The 23,345-nt window shown below is 40.4% G+C and overlaps 2 protein-coding genes and 1 non-coding gene across 21 annotated transcripts in view; 2 read left to right on the forward strand and 1 right to left on the reverse strand.

Annotated features, from left to right (window-relative positions):
• The window catches only part of elna (elastin a), a 50,829-nt gene extending 45,173 nt beyond the window's left edge, over window positions 1-5,656 (forward strand). For 11 of the 18 annotated variants that reach the window (XM_047339483.1, XM_047339485.1, XM_047339488.1 and 8 more), the window contains 6 exons: window positions 370-405; window positions 808-843; window positions 1,247-1,282; window positions 1,687-1,722; window positions 3,308-3,388; window positions 4,015-5,656. In XM_047339483.1, coding sequence (XP_047195439.1) covers window positions 370-405; window positions 808-843; window positions 1,247-1,282; window positions 1,687-1,722; window positions 3,308-3,388; window positions 4,015-4,061 — 272 coding nt within the window. In that variant the 3' untranslated portion in view covers window positions 4,062-5,656. The remainder of the gene's footprint in view (window positions 1-369; window positions 406-807; window positions 844-1,246; window positions 1,283-1,686; window positions 1,723-3,307; window positions 3,389-4,014) is intronic. The other 7 variants (XM_047339490.1, XM_047339489.1, XM_047339493.1 and 4 more) reach the window with 7 other exon arrangements.
• Window positions 5,657-6,823: 1,167 nt separating this feature from the next.
• Window positions 6,824-6,896, reverse strand: trnav-cac. The gene has a single exon. It is a non-coding gene; the product is annotated as a tRNA-Val (tRNA).
• A 720-nt stretch (window positions 6,897-7,616) lies between these two features.
• The window catches only part of limk1a (LIM domain kinase 1a), a 56,336-nt gene continuing 40,607 nt past the window's right edge, over window positions 7,617-23,345 (forward strand). The window contains exons 1-2 of one of the 2 annotated variants that reach the window (XM_035154918.1): window positions 7,617-7,799; window positions 11,076-11,175. In XM_035154918.1, coding sequence (XP_035010809.1) covers window positions 7,742-7,799; window positions 11,076-11,175 — 158 coding nt within the window. In that variant the 5' untranslated portion in view covers window positions 7,617-7,741. Of the gene's footprint in view, window positions 7,800-11,075; window positions 11,176-19,921; window positions 20,101-23,345 lie in introns of those variants that run through there. The other variant, XM_035154917.1, reaches the window with a different exon arrangement.

The raw sequence follows: 23,345 nt of genomic DNA on the forward strand, positions 1-23,345 counted from the left end.
ACACACCCACAAAACACCACGTTCTCAAGCGATAATAAAGTGTTGCAGTAATGAAAACATTCACTGCTCCTCAGCTCACTTTGCCTCATAAATTCTGCTGTTTGGCAGAGGACGGCAACATGTTAGATTATTTGGACGAAGGCTGGAGTGTGGGTTGGTACGGTGTGTGCTTGTCAGTGCTGATAGCGCAGAACAACCAGGAAGCTGAATGATAATCTGCATTTTCCTGAACATTTGAGATTATTCCTGGTGTGAATACATTTTCTTCATCATGACCAAAAGAAACACATCAACCACTGTGACAGATTTCATCTCAGCTCAGGTGTAATGACTCCAACTCATCTCCCATTTGTCTTTCCGGCTATTTAGGTGGATACGTACCAGCCCAACTGACTCCTCAACAAGGTACCTAACACCCACCTCCTCACATTTCCCCACACACCCACAAAACACCACGTTCTCAAGCGATAATAAAGTGTTGCAGTAATGACATCATTCACTGCTCCTCAACTCACTTTGCCTCATAAATTCTGCTGTTTGGCAGAGGACAGCAACATGTCAGATTATTTGGACGAAGGCTGGAGTGTGGGTTGGTACGGTGTGTGCTTGTCAGTGCTGATGGCGCAGAACAACCAGGAAGCTGAATGATAATCTGCATTTTCTTGAACATTTGAGATTATTCCTGGTGTGAATACATTTTCTTCATCATGACCAAAAGAAACACATCAACCACTGTGACAGATTTCATCTCCTCAGGTGTAATGACTCCAACTCATCTCCCATTTGTCTTTCTTTACGGCTATTTAGGTGGATACGTACCAGCCCAACTGACTCCTCAACAAGGTACCTAACACCCACCTCCTCACATTTCCCAAACACCCACAAAACACCACGTTCTCAAGCAATAATAAAGTGTTGCAGTAATGACATCATTCACTGCTCCTCAGCTCACTTTGCCTCATAAATTCTGCTGTTTGGCAGAGGACGGCAACATGTTAGATTATTTGGACGAAGGCTGGAGTGTGGGTTGGTACGGTGTGTGCTTGTCAGTGCTGATGGCGCAGAACAACCAGGAAACTGAATGATAATCTGCATTTTCTTGAACATTTGAGATTATTCCTGGTGTGAATACATTTTCTTCATCATGACCAAAAGAAACACATCAACCACTGTGACAGATTTCATCTCCTCTAGTGTAATGACTCCAACTCATCTCTCATTTGTCTTTGTCTTTACGGCTATTTAGGTGGATACGTACCAGCCCAACTGACTCCTCAACAAGGTACCTCACACCCACCTCCTCACATTTCCCCAAACACCCACAAAACACCACGTTCTCAAGCGATAATAAAGCGCTACAGTAATGAAAACATTCACTGCTCCTCAGCTCACTTTGCCTCATAAATTCTGCTGTTTGGCAGAGGACGGCAACATGTCCGATTATTTGGACGAAGGCTGGAGTGTGGGTTGGTACGGTGTGTGCTTGTCAGTGCAGATGGCGCAGAACAACCAGGAAGCTGAATTAGTGATAATCTGCATTTTCCTGAACATTTGAGATTATTGCTGGTGTGAATTAATTTTCTTCATCATGACCAAAAGAAACACATCAACCACTGTGACAGATTTCATCTCAGCTCAGGTGTAATGACTCCAACTCATCTCCCATTTGTCTTTCCGGCTATTTAGGTGGATACGTACCAGCCCCACTGACTCCTCAACAAGGTACCTCACACCCACCTCCTCACATTTCCCCACACACCCACAAAACACCACGTTCTTAAGCGATAATAAAGTGCTGCAGTAATGAAAACATTCACTGCTCCTCAGCTCACTTTGCCTCATAAATTCTGCTGTTTGGCAGAGGACGGCAACATGTCAGATTATTTGGACGAAGGCTGGAGTGTGGGTTGGTACGGTGTGTGCTTGTCAGTGCAGATGGTGCAGAACAACCAGGAAGCTGAATGATAATCTGCATTTTCCTGAACATCTGAGATTATGGCTGGTGGGATTATTTCAAGGAAAGCTTGTCTGGTGTCTCAGGGCTACGTGTCTCTGTTTTTTACTCTTATAGTGTCTGAGTTACTGATGGACTCTCATTGTGATGGTAAATGTAAAGAAATAAGATATAATATTACAAAATCAGGACTCGGTTTAAAGAGGAATGTCATTGTTGCGTAAATTGTCGTACAATGTGGTGGAGCTGAGCCTTAAAACAGTTCAGTCAGCCAATACAATTTATATTCTGGTTTGTTACTGTTAAGAAAACTTGAAGCTTGACAATTTAATCATTTTATAATCTCTCAGATTTAGGCCACTTGTGTTTATGCAACTGCGATTATTTTGTCATTCACTCAAATCTGTATCCACTTGAATTTATTGGTTTTCAAATGAGCTTTATTGTGTCAAGTTTTATCCATCATGACAAACTGTCCTTCAAAATGTGTGACTGTTCTTGAGCGCAGGAAGTGAACTGAAGTAAATTCACTTATCTTCATCCTTTGACTGTTGATCAGAGAGAAAAACGTCTGACTCCTGAGACAAATCATGAAGAAAAAGACAGAGCTTCCTCCATCATGCAACTTTTTACATTTAAAAAAATGGGGAGTATATGTGGATAAGATAATGTTTCTAAATTGAATAATCCATTGGACTTTTGTCGTAAAAATCATAAAACTATTTTAATTAGCCACAGAAAAAGGTATACTGAGGTAAGTTTATTTAACATAAATGATGAGATTTCTATTTTGAAAGGATAAAGCAAACAGAGTGAAAATTGTTTTTTTGATCACATCGAAATCAGAATCGAAAATATGAATTAGAAGCAAAAGCAAATATCCAGAATATAACACAATATATATTCATATTATCATAGGTGGATGTTCTCTTCCATGTCTCTGATACATCCACACACACATTTAGGGCAGTATTTTGTTCACCAGTCTTTTTAACATTAATGTGCATATCTGATATTATTTTAATGTCATAATGAATCAAGATGCATATATTCTTATGATAAACACTATTATTTGCTGTGCTAAGATGTTTTGGGATAAAATACAATTTAACTCACACACTCACATTGTGTGAGTTGTTCTGAACTCGCTGCCCTCGTCAATAGATCCATCTGTAATTTAATTCACAGCACCTGTGTTTAGTCAGTGGTCGGGGAAATCAGTTGTGGTCAAACACCACACGAGCTCTGGTCATAAACTTCACTCAGTCATGCAGGAGACGACTCATAAAACATTTACAAACCAAAGAAACCTTTCTGGTTAAAGTAAAAAGCTTATATTATGTTTCTTTGCAGCCAAAGCAGCAAAGTACGGTCCACTGCAGAGATTCTTTGGTGGAGCAGGAGGAGGAGCAGCAGGAGGAGGCGTCTACAGAGGTAAGAGACAGCTTTCACATTTATATTTGTTGTTATAAGTGCCACAGGATTAGTGCTAACACACAGTGTCAACTATAAAGTTGGACGACATGACTGCTCCCAAAAATATAGCCAAATTCTCTTGTTTGCCTCCTGGTGGCTGGCTGCATTATATACCCTGTCTACTCCATGTTAGTGAATAGGACATGGGCCAAATTAATAACTCAAAGTATACGTTGTCAAATGAATTTTTCTCAAAGATGTTTTTGTCATTTTAGATAGTTCCTATCACTGATATATGTTCAGATGTTCATGTTTCAGGTAAGTTTGGTTTGTAGTTTTTAGATGCTGAAAAAAGAGGTGAAACGTCATGATTGACAGCTGAAACTGATTTACTGTTGGTTAAGTGTGTTTTGGGCGGGACCTCAACACCACAGCTCCATCCCCCAATTACTACTACACAGACTGTGGCTCCAAATTATGTCTTCTGCACAAGATGGCAGCGTTCGTATCCAGGATATTTTGGTTTCATTTCTGGATAGTGGGAGGCAGTGGAGGCATGTCGTCCATATTTATTAACAAACTATGGTGGGAACTAGTTTATGCTGTGAAAGACTAAAGCATAAACGTGTTGCTCTTCGCTGCAGGTGGAGTCGCAGGATGCCAGGGCAAATACTGCGGGAGGAGGAAGTAGAGGATCTCTTGAGATCCAGTGTGACCTCAAGAAAACTATGGTGCTACTGCATGATTGAGAATGTACATTTTATATACCAACAAACCCCAATTAGACAATGTGTAAAGATGTTTGTTTCACTGACCTGACATCAGTGTCTGTTTTTATACAAACCCACCGACCCACAGTCTTGTACACGTTCTAATGTGACGTATTGATAGTATTGTTCGTGCCTTTTATCATTAATGTGGTCACGTTATTCAGCTTTAACTTCCTGTACTCCACCAACCTATGTAGAATACAGAGTGTTTTGTGTCACCTTGTGTTGTTGTGTGTGTGTGTTGTTGTGTGTGTGTGTGTGTGTGTGTGTGTGTGTGTGTGTGTGTGTGTGTGTGTGTGTGTGTGTGTGTGTGTGTGTGTGTGTGTGTGTGTGTGTGTGTGTGTGTGTGTGTGTGTGTGTGTGTGTGTCTGTTTAGTGTTGTTTTGGCATATGATTGTACTGTTGCGCGAAAGACTGTCTGAACCATCGCCTGTTGTTGTGACCTACCAACGATTTCCCTCTAGGCTTTTCTAAAGCAAGGTGATCTGTCCTCAGTGTGGCACAGATCTCCTCTCTGACATATCACAGGGGCTGGGTTGGTCTGGGGCTCGTCCAAAAAAATGAAATCTGGCCAATCCCAGCGTCGTCTCTGGCTCCCCGTCTTTCCTTCGCTGCTATTTTTAGGCCTGCTGGGTAAAGAGCAGCGGGAATCGGGGCTCCGGCCAACCCATCTGCTCACAGTAACTTTGCTGAGTCTTGTTGCTATGCAGTTCAGTTTTCTCAGCATTTTTAATGTTGCCAAAACTTGTGATGTATGAAGAGCAGCTGCTGCTCTGAGGAAAGGTGCTGAAGACAATGAAAAATGTTTAGTTAATTACAGGATGTTTAAAATAACAACAGAAAGCAAAGTGTTGCCTTTTAGTTCCAAGAAGAATAAAACCATTCAGATGCTACTCTGCCATTTCTATTATGTGTATGAATGTATGAATGCTTCACATGTTTAGTCTCATCGCAGCACTTATCTACATTTACCTAACTTTGTCATTACATGATTACCCAAGATTATTTGCACCATGTTTTGACTCATAGCTATATTGTTATCAGGAATATGTGAACAAGAACAAACCCTTTGCTTTTTGCATTTACTGTTAAGAACTGTAAGACTTGGTTTGACTGGAGCGCCCACAGTGTGTGTTAACGTGAGGCACGGGCTCCTTGTTCTTCATTTACTTGAGCTGCTTTTAAAAAGGCTTTACTGACCAAAGGTTCATGAGCGCTGTTTGCCAAGTGACCCATCTTTTTTTTGTGTGTAATTGTGTACTGTATTTTGTACTAATTTGATGTTAGCTGGCTTCAGTAGCTCCGCTCGGTGCTGTGTGAGAACTGTCTTTGAGCCTCGCTGGGTCAGACCTTGTCTTATGTGCCGTGGGATACTCTTCATCTTTATTTAAAAACTGTTTTTTTATAAGGAGGAACAGTATGGTTTTTGCACTTTTTTTTATATTTCCATGACACATGTGACTTCCTGGCATTTTATTTGCTTCATTAAACAACAAAATAAAATGTGTTTAAAGATCTTGTGTCTTCCTGAGCTTTTTTCTTTTCTCTGTCTCGGTGCATGAGAGAGTTTGTCCTGAGACTTGATCAAAACCACCTGGCCTGTAGCTTCCTGGTGGATCAGTGAGCTGTGAGCTACACACCACACACTAATAATATCCTGGGCTCTATTCCTGCCCACCTGGGTACTTTGAGATACGTCAGCTCGGCCAAATATTTCCTGTCTGTCCCGCTGAGCAAAGTGCCCATTTGAATAATCTTGTGTTGAAAACCAAGCCCAGATTAAGATTAGACTTTTGGCCTCAGTGTGGTGACGATAAACTCTGCTCGTGTTGTGCCAGCTGGAAATAATGAACTCACGCTGCTGTTCTCTGGAGATCTCCTGGGAGAACCACTGTTCCGTGATCCACATCCTGTAAAACGCAGCTCACACTGTTGTGAGCTGCAGCAGAAGCTATAGTCAAGTAATGTCCCAGTTCAGAAACACTATGGAGCTGCAGGATGATAAAACTAAACTACAAACCTATTTTAGATCTATTAAAGGAACATTAACACTTCTCTCTACACTTGCTCCCTGTTAAACGTCATATTGATTGTAAAACTCTTAAACCCTTCAATGCCCTTGCAACCAGTTACCGCTCAGATTCACTGACCTAGTACGTGTCCTCTGACTGCTGAGGTCTGTGGATGGAGCCCAGCTGGCTGCTCCCAGGTTTCACCTTGTAACAACGGGTGACTGAGCTTTATGCTGTCAGAGCCCCCATGTTATGAAACTCACTTCCCATTTGACATTACAAAGACCAGTCTTAAGTTTCTCCTTAATCCCTCTTAAAACATTTCTTTATATGTTGTCACCCCTGTCTGTGAGATGAGATAAGATGTAAGATAATCCTTTATTAGTGTCACTGCGGGGAAAATTGCCATGTTGCTGCAACAGTCAAAATATATGAATAAAGTAATAAGTAAACATGCAATTCTTAAAAATATAAGGAACTATAAAAACAAGTATTTGGAATAAAACAATTATGTACATTGTAAACAGAATATATACAGTGAACTGGATTTCACAGAAATCATGAAATTACAGAGACCACTGCTGCAGAGTTGAGTTAAAAGTTAAGTTAGTGTTCAAGGGTTGATACAACATATGAACATAGAAAATGTCTGTACTGAAAGATAAATAAAGTGTTTCCGCCCGGTCTCGAACCGGGGACCTTTCGCGTGTGAGGCGAACGTGATAACCACTACACTACGGAAACTGTACAAAGTGGGCGGGACTAACCATCTTCAACCACATGAAACTTGGAGAATGAGGCATCCTTCAAGAAGCCATGACATTTTGGTGCTGATCCAGATTAAAAGGCAACTCCATAAATGTTGTCGTCAGTTTTGTTAACTTTGTGAGATGGGACATTTTCCAACATAATTAATAATAATTCATGATGAAAAAGTCCAAAAAACAATCTGGATCTAGTGAATGTAACTGTGATTTCATGAGGGGCTGTTGGACTTTGGTGGATGTGTCTCTGAGTGTTAATCTATTTATTTAAACCTTTACACATGACAAATAGTTTCTGACTAGCCCTGATTAATCCTAATGATCTAATTAATCCTACTTTTATTTTTTCTCTTCTCTCTGCTCATGTCCCATCGTGTTATTCTCATTGGTTCCTCCATGTAAAGCAAAGATCATTGGTAAGAAAAGTGTATAAATAAAGTTAATAATAATAACAATTATTATTATTATTATTATTTCTGTTGTTATTATTATTTTCCTCTATATGTCCTGTTCTGCATAGTGCAACACCAACAGAGTTCTTTACTGCACTGCACTATCTCCCTCCTCCTCCCCCTCCTCCTCTGCTCCACCCCGCCTCTCTGCATTAATAACCCGGGGATCGACGCTGGTTGGTCGCTGCGTGTCTTCCTCTCGCCGGCTCTGCGTTTCCATTGGTCGGCCTGTCTCTTGAATGAAGCGCCGCAGGAGGCAGCGAGGGAAGGAGGAAGCAGAGCGGGGCCGACACACGGACGCAGCGGCGGTGGAGGTGGTCGGATACCGGTAATCTGTGGACCAGAGGCGGCTGGCTCTCTGACCGGAGAGTGAATGAGGTTGATGCTGCTCTGCTGCACGTGGAAGGACGAACGCATGGGAGAGGAGGAAGGTGAGAGGAGAGAAGGAGAGGAGAGAAGGAGAGGCTGCCTGTGTGGTATTGGCGGCCGGATGGAGGTGCAGGGGCAGCGGGGCATCCTCTAAACATGCTCCTCAGAGAATGGCTGCAGACCAAACATGCTTTTTACCACCATCTCTCAGTGAAGGTGTGGTTGAATGTGCGTGATGAGCAGATGGAGGATGTGTGTGTGTGTGTGTGTGTCTGTGTGTGTGTGTGTGTGTGTCTGTGTGTGTGCAGGGAGCGTCAGGTTCATATTGTTCTGCAGCTGAAGCCATGTTTTCTCTCTGAGAGGATGCACCATCATGTTAGTGTGTTCACCTCCACACAGGGACACTCCTCATCTCCACTCACATGAACTCTACTGATGAACATGTTGACAGATTAATAACATACACTGAGACTCTGTGGGTGTGTCATGTAAACATTACATCACCTAATAAATAGAGTAAATACATGTAGATAAAGTTAGAGTCTCACTGATGTAATGTTGTTGGGACGTTTTCCTGGTGTGGAGCTGCACATCTATTGGTTAAAAGATGAAAAAACTCACCCAGATATTTTATTTTTTAAATAGACCATATTACTTTAGAGCAGTGGGTCTCAAACTGAGGGGTGGGTCCCCCTATGAGGACATAGAGCAACTACATGGGGGACATGGATGACCAGGAAAAAAATTAATACCAAAAAAATATGTTATACAGCTGTAATGAATGAATTATTTATGAAAACAAAACAAAAAGTTAAATATGTGGGGACTTTCCAGCATGAAATATTTCTGAATATGTTAGCTAGCTCTGGCTAGTGCTACTAAAACAGCAGTTGGGTTATGCTGCCACTGGTAAATACTTTTACAATGGTAAATTGCAGTTTTATGTGGGTGTAAACTAATATATTTCGAAGACGTGGTAGGGGATCAGTAGATTTGCGTAGTCGTCTGGAGACATTTCTTATGCTGGTATCAGAACATCTCTAGTCTGGACTCTACTGTACGAGCAGATACATTTGAGAGGTTGCAATTTTATTTAAAGACGAAAGTACAAATTTCAAAAGGGACGATTTTTACACTTTCTCTAATCTTTACTTTTCAAGCTGTGAATTATTGCCTATTTCTTTCTTGTATTTCTTGCTCTAGAAGAGGCTTTGGTCTTATTCGGGCTGAATGATGTGGACAAAGATTAAATGATATAAAATGTTCATATCAGTCAATAGTAAGTATGATTGTTCCTTTGGGTGGAGGTTGTGGTTTTAAACTCTTCTTTATGAGCAGAGGATGACACTTAAACAGCAAAACATTTTACAAATCATGTGTTACACCTCCTACCTGTGCTTACACAATGCATATAGCATAATGTTTAAAAAATATATATATTTGATTTTTGTTATATTTCTACTGATGAAAGTCATATAGTGATAATTATTGATATTGTCTTATACTGTCATGATCACTTAGTTTCAGTTCTGATGAGATACTGTGACTGTAGCTGCCAGTCAGGTTCACTGAACTCAACAATGGATCTTTTATGTGACGAGTCACGTTGCATCACAGTGAGTTCAGCTCGTGTGAAAGAAGAATGTTTGCGTGAGATACGGGTGGAGAACATATTCCTATGCCTGCACTAGTCATACATACTGTGTGTGTGTGTGTGTGTGTGTGTGTGTGTGTGTGTGTGTGTGTGTGTGTGTGTGTGTGTGTGTGTGTGTGTGTGTGTGTGTGTGTGTGTGTGAACGCAGGTGTGTTTGTTTGACTTTCCTGAGGTATGTGCTGACAGCAGAGGTTAAGTGGACACGGCCGTCAGGGAGATAATGGATAAAGAGGTGAGGGTGAAAGGAGAGGAAGAGAACAGGCACAGGAGCAAACTGGACCTCCCTCAGTATGGATCTGATCAATAAAACACGAGCGGGACCGCAGCAGCACTCACTCATCACAGAAATGAGCTGATCGCACAAAACCTCTGCCAACACACGTTTCAGACCTAAACGCTGACAATTAAAACCTTCGATCACTGTGTGTTATCGATACGCTGGCACCGGTATCCAGATGTTTAGATGCTGGAGGCAGAGGTGTTGTTTCAGCTGTTTTTTTGATGCCGCATATGTACAAGTTGTGCATGCACTTAAAAGGACCTAATGATGCACCTTCTCTTGTGTTATGGGTGGTTTCACTCTACATGGGATACCGCTCTGTTGTATGATGTTCGTCGTGTTGCTTTCGACGGCAGATTCAGGTTTTCAGACATTCTCATAACTTTAAATAACGGCCTCTGACTGTGAAAGTGCAGGAGCTCAGCTAAAATAATAGACACGTTTACATGGAGACCAATAAATTGATATGAACTAGATTTAGACAATAGTCTGAATAAGATACTTTCATGTAAACAGCATTTTCTGATAAACCTGAAAAAGGTCAGAAAAAGCAATAATTGAATATAGGTGTATTTCAGCCTTAGTCTCATTCATATATACGTATTAATGGTATTATAACGTCCTATTGAAGTTTTCACAGCATTTTGTGTCATCAACATACGACAGTTACCAACTGCTCAATGACGCATCCTCGGGTTTGAGTGTAAACAAGAGGGGAAAATAATGAGGAATGAAGCTTTTGCTTCGTGTCCATGTAATGCAGGGGAAACAGAAGTAATCATCAAGTCCTCTGTAACTGATTAGTCTTGCTGATACCAGACATGTTCTTAGTCAAATGAGCTGCAGCAACATCTACTGTGTGCTGCAGCTGCTTCGACACTCACAGTTTTTCTAACTTTCCCAAATTGCTTTTTTTCCTGACACTCTAATCATAATTAACATTTTCCTCATTAGAAGATGGGAGGAGGGATTTGTGGTCGTCTCATTTATGGAATCAGTTGTTATCAGACTGTGCTCAATTCAGAGGAGAAACTTTATCAGTTGAAAACGAGATCTTTATTTTAGGATCTTTATCCACAACCCTGGTTTCCCATACGTGTGTGTTGTGTTGGTTTGTCAGTAGCGATGAATTGTCGAACACTGTGGTTTTTGTGTTATGTTGAAATCTTTTCCTCCTGCAGCTCCAGTCACTTTATGACTTTATGAACCAGCGGTGGTGATTTGCATTGAAGGCGTGATGAGAACAGAGATAACTCTCACACGCAAACACACATCAGCAATAACTACGTCTCATCATCAGAACTGCTGTTGATTTAAAGCTCACAGTAACAAGCTATAAAACCTGTACAGGAGTCATTGTGTACATGCAGTGTGATCATGGACGTGTTGTTGTTGTTGTTGCAGCAGGAGGAAGTTTGCCCGTCTGTGCGGGATGCAAACAGAGGATCTACGATGAGCAGTACCTCCAGGCCCTCAACAGTGAATGGCACACTGTCTGCTTCAGGTACCGTTCAACACAAACTCAGCATCCCCCCCCACACCGACATGATAACAGTGACTTCATGGGTTCACTCTTTTTTGGGTACAGCCGATAAAAGGTGTTGAACTTGTTTACAGACATCTTACACAGCCAGTCCAAGTTATAAGACAACATTATTATTCATTTGGGGTCATGTTTCCAACCACTGGGTGAATATAAGTGGGGCGACTGTTGCTCAGCAGGTAGAGCAGGTTGTCCACTAACCAGATGGTTGTTGGTTAAATCCCCGGCTCCTCCAGTCTGCATGCAGAAATGTCCTAATGCAAGACACTTGACAACTGTGCTGACAGCGTATGAGAGAAAAAAGTGCTGTGTACAGAAGCGCTCTGAATGTGTGAGAATGGGTGAATGTGAATTGTTCTGTAAAGCACGTTAAGTTGTCAAGGAGACTAGAACAACATGAGATGAATTCTGTCCATTTACCTCCTCCAGCTTCTGATGGAAATATCAGACTCTGTTGCTGCTGAAAATACTGTCACCTTGTGTGTGTGTGTGTGTGGTTGTGGTGCTGAGCAAGTGGTGTAAAGTGGACTTTTAGTGTTTTTTCCCTGAAAACAGCTGATTTAAGAGCAGCGAGAATGAACCAGAACTGTAAATCTACAGACTAGACGAACGATGAGTAAGATGTCTGTGAAGGTGAGGGAAGCTGCAGATTCAAGGGATTGTTCTCTGTTGGTGACTCCTCCTCTGGACATCATCATTTGATTTATTGTTTTTAATATCAAAATATGGATCACAGCAGTTGTAAAGGGCAGAGCCGGTGAGTCTCCTGATGAATGAATGGATGAGTCTGGAGCTGAAACAATTAGTTGATTATTTCATTAGTTACTCAACAGAAAATGAATCATAGAGGTCACCTGTTTGTGCCTATAACACACACACACACACACACACACACACACACACACACACACACACACACACACACACACACACACACACACACACACACACACACACACACACATTCTGTTCAAGTAAGGCCTAAAATATCGGAATAATTTGAAGATAATTTATAATGAACTTGTTGCGGTACTGATTGTTTTTTTGATGATTTTCTTTCTAAAGATCACAGTGATTATTTAATCAAATGAGTAAATAGTCGATTAATAGCAGATTAATCATTATTATTCCCGTTTTCTTGATGGAGATTGTTGATTCAACTCTATGTGACATCTGGTGTGTATATACCTGCATGTGTTATTGGCAGTGAGTGAACATGTCTGTGAATATGTCACAGACATATTTACACTTTGCTGCTTCTCAACAATCTTCACTTTTCCTTGTTCTTAGAAATTTACCATTATCTGCTTTTTTCTTCCTCACGTCTTTGGTTTTGGTCTTTTTAAGTCTTTGGTGTCCTCAGGTAGAGTGTTGTGTTTCTGTTTTCCTCTAGCTGCTCGTTGAGCTCTAGTATCTGCAGCCACAGTCATTAACATTTCCACAGCGCTGTGAGTGTGTGTGTGTGTGTGTGTGTGTGTGTGTGTGTGTGTGTGTGTGTGTGTGTGTGTGTGTGTGTGTGTGTGTGTGTGTGTGTGTGTGTGTGTGTGTGTGTGTGTGTGTGTGTGTGTGTGTGTGTGTGTGTGTGTGTGTGTGTTTAGTTTTACTTTTCAGTGGTTTTGTTTGGAGAGAAGAATGAGCAGGTTTGTGTTTCACTCTCAGGCAGGTTTCTCTCTGCATGAGGTGTACGATTGGGATCCAAGCATCACTTTACACTGACATGATTCAAATGTGAACATGGACAAAATGTCTGTGTGTGGGCAGTGAGATCACACGTGTCTCTGTGGGAAAGACATTTATTCACATTTATGAATTTCAACCAGTGAAACAAAAAACCTTCATCTGTAATAATGAGCAGAATCCTCTCAAATTTAGGAGCCTGATTTGGATACAGAGAGGCATGAAACCACACCCTTTAGTTTATGATTGATTTATTTTTATCCCCACAAAACAACGTAACCAGGCAGAATCATTATCTCCATGTAAGACCTATAAAGAACATTTCTTTCATGTTGTGAGATGATTGTTGGAGTATTTTTTCATTGAAAACATTTTGACTGCAGCAGAGAGAGAACACAGGGCAGGTTACAAATCAGTCATAATGATTGGATTAAAAAAATATATAAATTATTTGCCAGATTTAGACTTTTAACCACACAGATTCAAAATCCTGAGAGTTAATCTCCTTTCTGATGAGCAGCAGCTCAAACTATCTCTCTGTCCATTGAGTTCTGCTGAAACACGTTGTAGCTTGTTGTTGTTTGTAACCTTCACCAATAAAAGTGATTTGGAAATTAAGCTTTATTTGATTTGTATAAATAAGAATAAAGGTACGCTTAGTTTACAGAGCTTTTTTCTCTAGTCTGTCTGGACTCAGGGGGTTCATCATTTGGAGGCTGCATTTGAAGACTGATTACGTCACAGTGGCGTGACCAGACAGTCCCACTTCGAAGGCTCCTTTAAGCACGGTCGACAAATGCATCCTCTAATTCCTGAGCAACAAAGGCTTCGACAGGTGGATCTTTCCCGGGCCAACCTATCCCAGGATTCATTACACATCAGTGACGAACCTAACAAGCTAGCTATGTGGCTGCGGTGCAGAATATAGAATATGAAGACGGATTCCTCTGAAGGATGAGGCCCACATGTTTCACACCACATGTTTCACACAAGGCAGCAAAACGGACAAATCATAAAATCATTCAATTTTAAAAACAAATGAATTTCGTGTAAAATGAGAGAAAATCTCAAATTAAAAAAGATAAGTTAAAAAAACTTTTAACTGAGTCACAATGAGGAGCAGGATTTACCAGCTGATCCACAGTTTTGAATAAAACCTTTATGCTAAAGAGAATCAATGAATCCTGTCACCATTTAATTATAGTGGAATAAAAACACCTTCATAACCTTGTGATACACTTCACTGACTGACTGCACATCCTGCCAAAAAAGAGAGGACTGTAATTTAAAGATGCAGTCAATAACATTTTATTGGCTCTTTGCAAAAATAGACTTTCTGCAGGGACTTGTAAATGTTGCTGCTCGCTCTCTCTCCTCTAAAACTGAGGTTCATGATCACTATAATATCCATCCATCCATCCATCCATCCATCCATCCATCATCTGTACCACTTATCCTTTTGAGGGTCACAGGGGGCTGGAGCCAATCCCAGCTGACACTGGCTGAGAGGTCAACCTGGACAGGTTACCAGTGTATCACACAGTCAACATACAGAGACAAACAGCCATTCACACTCACATTCACACCTACAGTCAATTTAGAGTCTCCAATTAACCTAAACTGCATGATTTTGGACTTTGGGAGGAATTAGGCTCCAGAAATGTGTGCAGACACACCAATGTGTGAAAGTCTCTCCTCTGTTTCTGTTTGATCGGAGTGATCCAGTTTTTTCCAGTGGGGTGCAGAGAAGTATCTTTAATGTTGGCTGTATGTTTGAATATTATTGCGACAGTTGCCTTCACAGTTAAAAGCTGTTTAAAATATTCCTGAATTAAGGAAGGAAATACGCGCTAAACTTTGAAATCTTGGAAAAGATTAGTTCAGTTACTGATCCCAGTACTCGTATTCTGTTTAAATCAGAGATCAACAGCTTAGATTTCTATCATGTAGATTTGACAGAAGACGACAAATGTATGAGAAGATTTAACAAGATTATTTGGTCGGTGTTTATATTTACTCTCATATAGTTAATAAAATGTTATTTCAGTGTAGAGACTGTTCTTCTGTAAAAACTGTAAAACTACCCCACAATTTAAAAAGGTATTTGAACTGATGTAGCAGAACGAAGAATGTAGTTTTTATTCCATACAAAAATTGCTTCATACATTACCCACAATTCAAATCTGGCTTCATCTTACCTGAGTTAGTTTTTATTTCTCAGAATGGAAATTTGATGTTTGTTGTCGGCGGCCATTACGTGACTCCTACATAGCTAGCAGTTTAAAAAAACATGGTGTTTTATTTATTTAGCTTATTTTGTCTCTTGATGAGTTTCTTCTTCTTTGAGGTAATAAAAGTCCTCGTGCCTCCTCCTGTGCAGCTTGACACATTGTCTGTCTCTGTGTGGAAACACCCCCCCACAGTGTGTCATTAATGAAGAGTGAATGAGAAATCTGAGGAGGGTATCTGGACACAGGGCTAAAGTCGGCAATGGTTTGTGTGTGGGTGGGTGTGTGTGTGTGTGGGCATGTGTATGCGTGCGTGCGTGTGTACAGAGACATCTGGCTACCTCAGCATGTGAATTATTTCAGTGGCTCTCTGGGTTGCTTTGGCACAAAGTGCATATATAAGCACCCCCCTGCCCCTCTCTCTAAGTGGGATATCAGTGCAGTAATTGATGAACGATTGGACCACAAGGCACAGGCCAGGGGGCCCGAGAGGTCAGGGGGGTCCTGGGCCAGAGCCTCTGTCTGTTAAATATTGACTGTTATATATTGACCTCAGTTCAAAGACACAAAGTGACCAAAGAGACATAAAAATGATGCAAAAGTGATGCAAAACAACGACAAAGAGACAAAAATGACCAAAAAGAGATAGAAATGATCAGACAGCGTTTCTCTCATGGAGGCCATTTACCTCTCTGAGCCCAGGGGTCTGTTTTGACATAAACCGTCCATATTCACACTTCTTAGAGGTGTCTGATATCAGCCTACAGCTCCGGCTTTACAGCTTCTCCCTGCCCACCATGCAGTCACAACACATCACAGAAGTGTTAAATATACAGCGAAAAAGCCATGTCAGTTACAAAGTCGTCAGTTTAGTTAGTTATAGTCTTTAGGAAAGTGTTGCTTCCTCCTAGAAATCATTGTGATGTTTCCTCATAGAACAAACCAGGTCTGGAAATTGGAGGGAATGTTGGTCTGACCCAGATCCACATCCTGAGAGGGGACAGCATCGTCACGGAGGAGCAGGATTTAATATGGATTTACTTGTCAGACAAGACTTCTGTGGAACATTTGACTTGTGGGAGCTTAAATCCAAACAAATAAATGTCTGAGAGGAGGAGGGGACAGGAGAGGAGAGGAGAGAAGAGGGGAGAGGAGGAGAGGAGAGGAGAGAGGAGGAGAGGAGAGGAATGCAAAATGAAAGTGACAGTGTTACGCAGACATTGTACCGAGTCCCTTTGGGTGAAAAAAACAGCTCGTCGGAAAATAACAGTGGTTCACTGGTCTGGTGGTTTCATGGGAAATGCAGCCATGTTCTCACTGTGAACTGTTTTCACACTGGATGTGTTTTTTCTGTCTCTGTTTGTCCCAAAGCTCAACTACACAGACTGTCACATCCATTCTGTGCCAAAAATTATGAGTCAACCACCAATATGATTTTTATTGATCTGAAGAATTAATTTATGAGACAATTTGCTTTGTTAGGATATTCATAAATACAAAAAATAATCAAAAATATCAAAAATGTCTTATGACTGCAATTATTTTTAACTGCAAGTAAAATTGATTCACATAGAAAATAACAACAAAATATAAACTACTACTGCTAGTATGTACGTCCCAGGTCTCCTCTGGCTGTGTGCATGTCAAGATGAGCGCAGCACAAGCAGCTGGAAGGATGTTCTAAAAACTGAAACAGTTCCCACTCCTGGTTTATCACATGTCCCACTGTGAGAGATTATGTCTCATTAAATCGTGGTTTTCACCTGAGAAACAAAAATGAGCAGAGCCAGAGACTATTTCTCGTGGGGGATCTCTGGGTCGGTTTATTTGTCTTCTCCAGGGGGGTTGCAGAGATTATGTTAATGTCGATCTTGCCATTAAAGAAAAGACGAAACCTGTGTAGTATGAAGGTGTAGAATCCTTATGACGGCACTAAAAACCTTGAGTGCCTCTATATAATGAGGAATAAGAGGATCAGCATTCTATTGGTTTCATGGTTTTTATTTTTTTAAATGATATTCATGTCCTGTTATCTCCGGTCATTATGTAGATTTATATTGCATAGTCTTAAACGGCAGCTTACATTTATTCAAAAATAATTCCCTTTCCTGTTATTCTTTTGATAATAAAAGAGATAAGATGAAATAAGAACATTGGGGAAATTCCCTTAATTAGAATTAGACAAAAGAGCAAGTGCAAAATAGAAATAACAATGGGCAATAAAATCAATAAAACGATACAGAGATATGTACATGATCATATCTTTTCTTAACACAGATTTGGAAATGTACTTGAACCTAGGAAAAGTGAATCCACATCTTTTCAACATCTTTATATTTGTACTCAAGCAGTGAACTCCTGCTGCAGTGTCTCTGCAGCACAGTGCAGCTCTGTCCTGTTCTCAGTAAAACTATTTCTGCTCCACAGTCACTGCTGAGGCAGTCGTCCCAAAGGACAACAGAGACTTGTGTCATAGCACATACACTTTACGTCCTGATGTCGTATGTAGTCAAAAGTGGGCTCTTCAATCTTTAATCATATACGGATACAGTTATCTTACTGTGTCTGTAACAGTTTCATGTGCGAGTGAAATAGTTTAGTCAAATCTGTCTCTCGTCCAGGATGTGCTGATACAAAGTCTGCAGCTCCTCTACTGTCTTCCTGTGCGGACACATTTCTGACTGCATGCGTCTACGCCCTGACTCACTCTGCAGAACAACATCACTGCCACTGATAACTGATTGATTTAGGACTTACATGAAGGGATAGATTTGTAAATCTGCAAGGTTGAAACAAGAGATTGAAGCAAATCTCTTGCTAAAGAACAGCAATCATAATACAGATGTAGAAAGTCATGTATTGTTGAAATATAAATGTGCACCAGATTTAGTTGTGCAGCTCCATCCTGCAGGGAAGCTTTTCTCAGTAACAGACACAGTGAAGGGCTGCAGTGACTCAGCTGTTTCTACCTGCAGATGAACTCTGCCCGGTAACAGAAGCTGCAGGAAAAGATGGAGGCAGAACAAGATCATTTATTGCTGGACTGGTGACTGAGCTGAGGGAGTAAATAAATCATAATGTGCAACACTGACCTCCCTCTGTGTTACTGGTTCTCTGGTGTTGATATTGTGATATTATGATTTTAATTACAATCACAGTCACAACAAATGAGCTTTGATGATCTAACACAGTTGAGTAGTGATGTTGAGTAGAGATGAAAATGAGTCGTTTAATTGATCCGTTGATTGACAAAAAAATGATCTGCTTCATTGCTGTGATCAGATTGTGTTGTAAACATGTATTCAGTTTATAAAAACGTAGCTATGTAAAAACATGTTTTCTCCTCATGTACCACATCTCATTTTTAGCCCTAAACATGTCCAGATCCTGATAACTGTGGATAACTGTTTTAGTCTCTAATGCTGTGCTCCATAGCAACTGTTTCTATGGTGATGTGAGGCTGAGACATCCACATGGGATTTAGCCTCCATCATTGGACTGACTCTCTTTTTTCTGTGTAACTTACTGTAAATCAGTGAATTAGCCGACGACACCAGTGGTGGAAGAAGTACTCAGAAATACTTTCATGTAAAAATACTCCCTTACAAATAAAAGTCCTGCATGAAATGAACAACTGAACTGATTTGTTTTGTCTGATGTTTTCAGTGCAGCAAACGTTATACATATCTGCTTTTTTACTTATCTACATTGATATGCAAATAGTTGTTTAAAGATATTTGCCAAAATGTCGTCTGGACCTAAAACACCCACAAAAAATATCTCTGTTTGTGTTTTGTGTGAAGAATCGTTTGACTTGTGTGATAAATGAAACTATACGGACTGTGAACCATGTGAACCATGACCCTCAGCTGATTGGTCTGAGGCTGCTTGAACAGATGTTTTCTGCAGATGGTACAGCCGACATGAGTTCTAACTGTGAGTCAGGTTACACTTCACCTCACTTCATTATAACAATTACAATTTTTGTAAACGAGATTAAAACACCACATTCTGGGGTTATAGATGCTTAAATATTTTTACTGCAAATTAGGGACAAGCTGATACTTAGAAGGCTGATTATGTACGTATGTACAGTTCTGGTCTGTCCCTCTAAAAAACAGCTTGATATTGTTTATAGGGGATTCGACAATTTTTTATTGTAATTTATTTGAATTCAGCTAGTAGTAAAATACATTGTTTCAACCTTCTTTCTTTAAACACAAGCAATGATTTTTTTTTTTTACAAATATAGTGTTACATGTCTAATTAGGAAGCAGTGTTCATGATATGTTCATGAAGTATGGACGTTTGTCCATGTGCTGCATGGCTTCTGCCACTAGGTGGTGTCTTTGAGACAAACGTTTGACTCCGCCCACGTCGAACACCGCCCTGAATTGCATCCTGCAGTCAGGGGTACTTGTCCGCCCCCACTCAATCCGCTACACAGTGAGATCAGAGCACGTTCACGTGAAGCAGCAGGTCAGTGACTGTGTTGATGTAGAAACAAACAGTGAAAACACAGAGTTTCCTCTATGATCCACAGCTGATTTAGAGGAGATTTCAAAATATCAAGATATATCGTTTATCGCGATATAGCCTAAAAATATTGCGATATTTGTTTAAGGCCATATCGCCCAGCCCTACTTCATGGGGTTTTAAAAAGAAGAAGCTAGCAGCCATGTGACATCTGCAGGGTCATATCTGCTCCCAGAGGGTAGACGACAGGAAATGCTCAAAGAAGAAGCGTGACCCCTGGGTGCAGCTGCGCTGAGAGAGGAAGTGGAGGAAGTGAGAGACAGAGAGGGAGAGAGTCATTGATGGTTGAGCCAGCGAAGCAGGGAGGGAGTGTGAGGCTGGTCGAGCTGTTGAACATCAGAGCTGCTGACATGAGTCGTTCCTCTGACTGTCAAAACAAGACCCTCGCTCCCACCGCTGACATGTCAGCAAAGGTCCAGTGCAATGACAGACTGCAACTCTCAAAGTAAGTGAACCAGTGAAGTTATGTGAGTGGACGATTATTGAGTCTGTGGTTTATCATGATATCACTCAGGACAAATAGACTGAAAAATAACAAACTTAACGAAAGTCACAGTGGCTCCAGCAGACGTGGCTTGTTGATCTTTCATTAAACGGAACCCTAATAACAGCTGGGTTAAAGATGAATGTGTCTGGCTGTTCAAACTAAACATTAATCTGAGAATTTACTAGATGTATCTAGTTTATGATTATTTTATCTGGTGTAAAATGTTTATGGTTTTGACTTATTTAATCATGTCTGTTGATTCGTGCAGTCAACTGAATACGACTTTTTCCTTCATTAACTGGATAATCGTTTGGTAAATGATATATTGCAAAATTGTCTAATACATTATCCAAGGAAGAAATGACATAAATTGTCTCGTGTTCCAGACTAGCAAGTCCAAAACTTCAATGGCTAACTTCGACACTATTTTATTTCCTTTACAGATCTGGATCAGGGGGGTAGATCCAGGAATGTTTTTCTCTTTATTTAACATTGTGAGATAGATATTTTCGTTGATTTCTCAGAGAATAGTTCATGGACCTTGATGGAAATATAAGGCACGATTAGGGGGCACGTTGAGTGTGTGTAATTTGGTGCAGATCCAAATAGAAATCTGGATCTAGTGAATTGAAATGTGGGTTCATGAGGAGGCTGTTGGACCTTGGCAGAGGTATCATCTCTGCTGAGTTCCAGTTTAGTTTCAATATGCACTAATGTTTCTGTTAAATATACAAAGTAAAGCTAACAAATTCGGTCCAACACCACATTTTTACTTTAACTCAAATTTGACATATTTTCTTGTTTCCTATAAAAAGCCTAATGGGCTTTTTGTTCCTAAGCAACAGTCTAAAGCCAAGAGGTTAATTTTCTTGAGATAAAAAGAAAAGCAGAAAGAATTGAATCAAAAACATCAAACACAGGTGATGTGCTCTGTTTCCTGAATGCTCCGTCTCATGGTTCAGCAGCAGCTGACTCTCACACCTGATGTTTCACTTCCCATCATGTCTCCACACAGAAGCTGTTAAACTGACACAAATGTAACAAACAACAGCTTCACCATTTGGTTCTTAAAATACATAAATCACACTCATAGGCTCCAGTCAAGATTCAAGATTCAAGATTCAAGAGTTTATTGTCATATGCACAACGATAACATTAAGCAGTCGCTTGCAATGAAATGCTTGGGTCACAGGCTCTCTTATAACAATGCTCAATCAAAATTTAAAATTTAAAATAAAATATACATATCTAAAATATATATATACACCTAAAGAAAAAAGAAAAACCATAGTGCAAGTGTGTGCAATAGTGCAAATATGCAATAGTGCAAATATGCTAAGGTGCAGAGTTATGACAGATTGGAGGAGTTTAAAAGTCTTATGGCCTGGGGGATGAAACTGTCAGACCCACAGTTTAATAAACAGGGTTTACCAGAGGGATGGCCTTATTGAAATGTGGTTCAAGTGATTTACTCATTTCTCTTTAGATTGTCTCCCACTTCTCGTTATGTGTCACACTTCTGTCTGTGTGTGTCCGTGTGTGATGCTGACTTCGGTTTTCAGAGCAGGACAATGAATCAAATGCTCCTGTGTCACACATCATCTGCATGTTTGGTTGTTATAGATGAATGTTGCTGTCACGATACAACATGATGTTTTCACAAGGGGCTATTCATACATAGTAAACACATGGGTTAAACATTTTGGTGCCACTTATAGATCTGGCAACTTTTAAACAGGGTTTGTAAACTAATTCATGGTTGTTTTACTCTTGTTGTTTTACTCTTTTAACAAACCATTTAACCTACTTAATTTTTAATCAGTTATAAGTCAGAAATATGAACAGAAGCTCTTTAATTCATCTTTTCTCTACTGAACTGTTTGAACACTCATTTTCCGGAGAAATGCTGCCGGACATCTGGACGGAAATCCATTTTAAAATTGTTTATCAATGTTTACAAGTGTAGACTTATTGGATTATTGTAGAACAGTTTATTTATGCCTTATTAACTATAAATAGCTGCGGACTTGTTTGCTGGAGGGGTCTCACTAATGATTGTAGCATTAAAAAAGTGCTGGAGGAGGATTTTCTACAACCTGGCAGCCACAAAGGTCTGTTATCAATAGCCTATAATGACAGACCCTATATGAAAATATAGTATATAAGTATATGTATATACAGTGTCCAGAAAGTGAAGCCAAACCAGTACTCTCTCAAATTACCAGCAGAGGGAGACTCCACTGGTTAACAAAGTCAGTTATTATATACAGGCCCCTCCTGAACATTAATAGACTTAAATAACTTTCCGTTTAACAAACATGCTAGTACTGAAAATAAATTACACAACAATGAACAAAAGTGACATCTGTTGGGTGATTATCCGTCAACTGCAATACATGCAGTCTTGGGGTGTTCTACCAGCTTGCATAGAGATGGAAGGTTTGTCCATTCTTTGGCAAAAAGATGAAAGTCAGATTGATGAGCCGTCTGAACAAAAGTCTCCAGATTTGATTGGGTCGGCTGATGGCCATTTAAACATTAACACTTAACAAACCATCCTGTAGCCTGGCGTATGTTTAGGGTCTGTCTGTGGAAGAACCTCCTCTCAGTCTTGCAGACCAAGATTTAAGTTTATTTGGCTCCATCCATCTTCCCTATTTGACCATTTCGACCTGCTAGAGCATCAGCATGAACCACCATGTTACTGTTGATGGTGTGATGAGTGTGTCACTAGCATTTATTAGCAAAGTAATTTGGTCTCATCTGCAAACACCTCTTCATGTTGCTGTTTCCACATGCTGCAACCCAGGATTGATCTTCACAATGGCTTCTTCTACTCTTCCAAGGCAGATTTGTGGAGTAGACGACTATAGTTGTCCTGTGCAGATTCTCCCACCTCAGCTGTGATCTCGCACCTCAGAGTAACATGGCCTCTGGTTGCTTCTCTGATTAATTTTCCTTGTCCGACTTTCAGTTTGGGTGCCTGGTAGGTTTGCGGTTGTGCCTATCTTTCCATTTTCTGATGGTTTAGTCTAGAGATGTTCAAGCTCTGATATTTTTATAACTAACCCTTCTATTTCTCCACACTTATCCCTGACCTGTGGTGGCCTGCTTCATGATGCTGTTTGTTCAGTAGATCCCAACAAACCTGTCGCAGAACATTATACTAGTTAATAGACAGGTGAATTTTAATTAGTGACTTG

This window comes from Hippoglossus stenolepis, chromosome 4 (genome assembly GCF_022539355.2).
Source record: "Hippoglossus stenolepis isolate QCI-W04-F060 chromosome 4, HSTE1.2, whole genome shotgun sequence".
Classification (NCBI taxonomy): Eukaryota; Metazoa; Chordata; class Actinopteri; order Pleuronectiformes; family Pleuronectidae; genus Hippoglossus; species Hippoglossus stenolepis.